The sequence below is a fragment of the Tinamus guttatus genome, unplaced genomic scaffold (assembly GCF_059628265.1).
Source record: "Tinamus guttatus ecotype Peru unplaced genomic scaffold, ASM5962826v1 Tinamus_guttatus_pri_ptg000882l, whole genome shotgun sequence".
Taxonomy (NCBI): Eukaryota; Metazoa; Chordata; class Aves; order Tinamiformes; family Tinamidae; genus Tinamus; species Tinamus guttatus.
The window spans coordinates 54,671-57,500 of record NW_028289416.1 but is presented as its reverse complement, the minus strand read 5'-3'; the positions used below and the strand labels follow the sequence as shown (position 1 = coordinate 57,500).

At 56.9% G+C, this 2,830-nt stretch overlaps 1 protein-coding gene across 2 annotated transcripts in view; it reads right to left on the bottom strand.

The window, feature by feature from the left end:
• The window catches only part of LOC104576664 (BCL11 transcription factor A), an 8,557-nt gene extending 6,274 nt beyond the window's left edge, over positions 1-2,283 (bottom strand). The window contains exon 1 of one of the 2 annotated variants that reach the window (XM_088537896.1): positions 335-2,283. In XM_088537896.1, the coding sequence (XP_088394022.1) occupies positions 335-2,239 (1,905 nt within the window). In that variant the 5' untranslated portion in view covers positions 2,240-2,283. The remainder of the gene's footprint in view (positions 1-334) is intronic. The other variant, XM_088537897.1, reaches the window with a different exon arrangement.
• Between the last annotated feature and the right edge of the window lie 547 nt (positions 2,284-2,830).

The following is a 2,830-nucleotide window of genomic DNA, read 5'->3' as shown; positions in this document are numbered from 1 at the left end:
GAGAAAGGCTCAAAGTTTGCGTAAAATGCAATAGTATTGCCCCGATACAGATCATGCATTCAAACGGTGAGAACAAAAAGAAAATAAACAGGTGTGCTGGTGACAAGCACTTTCTTAATATCCTTAGCTTCCATTACTTTAATCACAAGGGACTAGAAAACCTCTACCGGGAGCCAGGGCGGGGAAGGGGGGGCGTATTAATATACCTCTATTCAGTTTTTATATCATTATTCAAGACTCGGTCACTGTGCCATTTTTTCATGTGTTTCTCCAGGGTACTGTACACGCTAAAAGGCATCTTACAAATTTCACATTTGTAAACGTCCTTTCCCACCTGCCCATGGGTTTTCATGTGCCGGGTGAGTTTGCTACTCTGGGCGCAGGCGTAGTTGCAGAGCTCACACTTATAGGGCCTCTCGCCTGTGTGGCTCCTTCTGTGGACAGTGAGATTACTACAGTTCTTGAAGACTTTCCCACAGTACTCACAAGTGTCGCTGCGTCTGCCCTCTTTTGAGCTGGGCCTTCCAGGGCCCGGGCCACTAATATGGGGGGTGCTCCCTCCGCTTCCCGTGCCGCTGCGGCCCGAGATCCCTCCGTCCAGCTCCCCCGGCGGCGTGGAGAAGCGCAAGCTGCCGTTCTCCGACGAGTGCTCGGAGGAGGAGGCGAAAGGCGATTGTCTGGAGTCTCCGAAGCTGAGGAAGGGGTCCTTCAGCTGCCGCGAGGCAGCATAGCCAGCCAGCCACTGGGAGTAAACGTTTTCAGTGTTGGGCATGGCCGCGGCAGGCAGGTCAAACTCCTTCTCGAGCTTGATGCGTTTCGAGAAGGGGCTCAGGGAGCTGGGGCTACCCAGCAGCAGCTTTTTGGACAGGCCTCCGGAGGCGGACTCCCCCGGGGAGCAGCCCCGGCCATTCACCGCCCCATCGTCAATGCGGTCGGACTCGCCGGCCACCGAGTCTTCGTCGCAAGTGTCTCTGTGTACCTCGGGCTCGGAGAGGTGCCCTCGTTTATGCTTCTCCCCGAGGACCTGGTGGAAGGCCTCGCTGAAGTGCTGCATGGAGCTCAGGACCATACCTTGCATGACGTCCGGTATCGAGCGGCTCTCCTCCACGGGCCGCGAGTTGTTCTCGTGGTGACGGGCTGCCTCCAGGTTCATCCCAAAGCCGTAGTCCGGCCTCTCATTCTCATTCAAGTCCTCCTCCTCTTCCTCCTCTTCCTCCTCCTCCTCCTCTTCCTCCTCCTCCTCTTCCTCGTCCCCGTTCTCTGGGATCATGTTGGGGTCGTTCTCGCTCTTGAACTTGGCCACAACGGACTTGAGGGCGCTGCTGGCGCTGCCGACAAGGTCGCTGGTGCCGGGCTCGGGGGAGCTGGCCGTGGAGAGCCCGTCGTCCGACTTGACCGTCATAGGGGACGACTTGTGCATGTGGGTCTTCATGTGGCGCTTCAGCTTGCTGGCCTGCGTGCACGCATGGTCGCAGAGGTTGCACTTGTAGGGTTTCTCACCAGTGTGGCTCCGGCGGTGCACGACCAGGTTGCTCTGAAACTTGAAGGTCTTCCCACAGAACTCACACGACTTGGACTTGATGGGTGGCTGGGAGGGAGGAGGCGCGGACTGGAGGGGAGGCAGGGGTGGCGTGGCCAGGAACGGGGGCTTGCTGCCCGGCTGGAAGGGCTGCAGCAGCCTTTGCATAGGGCTGGGCCGGCTCGGGGACAAGGGTGGGCTGGACGTGTTGCCAGCGAGCTCCCGCAGGCGCCGGGAGAAATCCATAGCCGGCGGCTCCATCGCCATGGGGTTCAGTCGCAGCACCCTGTCAAAGGCACTAGGGTGATGGGTGGCCAGAGCCATTTCTTCCGCACCCAGGCGCTCTATGCGATGCGGATCCAAATGGTGCCTTGGGGGAGGGCTAAAGAGGGGAGGCGTGGGTGGGAAGCGCCCTTCGCCCAGGCCCGACGCCTCTCGCGAGACCGAGCCGGGTATTCTGAGCAGGTTAAAAGGGTTATTGTCTGCAATGTGAATCCCGTGGAGAGGTGGCTGGGAAGGGCACTCTGCACCTAGTCCTGATGGGATACCAACCCGTGGCGTCAGGGGGCTGCCGTGCTCGCTTTCTAAGTAGATCCTTAATCCGTGCGTGTTCTGTGCGTGTTGCAAGAGGAACCAGGCGCTGTTGAAAGGCTGTTTACAAGTTGTACACGTGTAGCTGCTGGGCTCATCTTTACCTGCAAAATAATACAACAGTAACATGAATGTTTAATCACTGAATTGCTTATCAATGATTGATAGCTTTTTTTCTTCCCCCACCTCATCGTTCTTTTCCATAACATTAAATCTAAATGGGAAAACAGAAATTCCAGCTAATGTGTGATTATGGGGGAGGGAGGGCAGCCGATATGGTTAACCGTATCCGAACTGTGCCAGCTTCCTGCCTTCCTCTCTTCCCCGAGGTTCAAAACTCCATATGAACAGGTAACCGCAGTTAAAAAAAGAAAAGCGATAAAAAAGACGATTAAGTCAATTAATCTTAGCTACGACTCAGGCTGCAAGAGCCTGCTAGCATACAAAACGCGAGGCAGGCTGAGCAGAGCGCTCTGGAGACACAGGCGAGTGAAGCCCTGCGGTGGCTCTGAGGCGGCGGCCGCGTGCACACAGAGCCTGCGGGCGGGCTCAGACGCACTGCCTGAGCACGGCGCCCACCGCACAAGCCGAGCACTCGACCTCCTCGTAGAGATTCGGCTCCAGTTGTGAGGGGAAAAGGGGGAAAGAACCAAAATAAAAAACAAAAGGACAAGGAGTGTGAGAGAGGGGCTGGGAGGAGGCAAGAGAAGGATGCAGCCC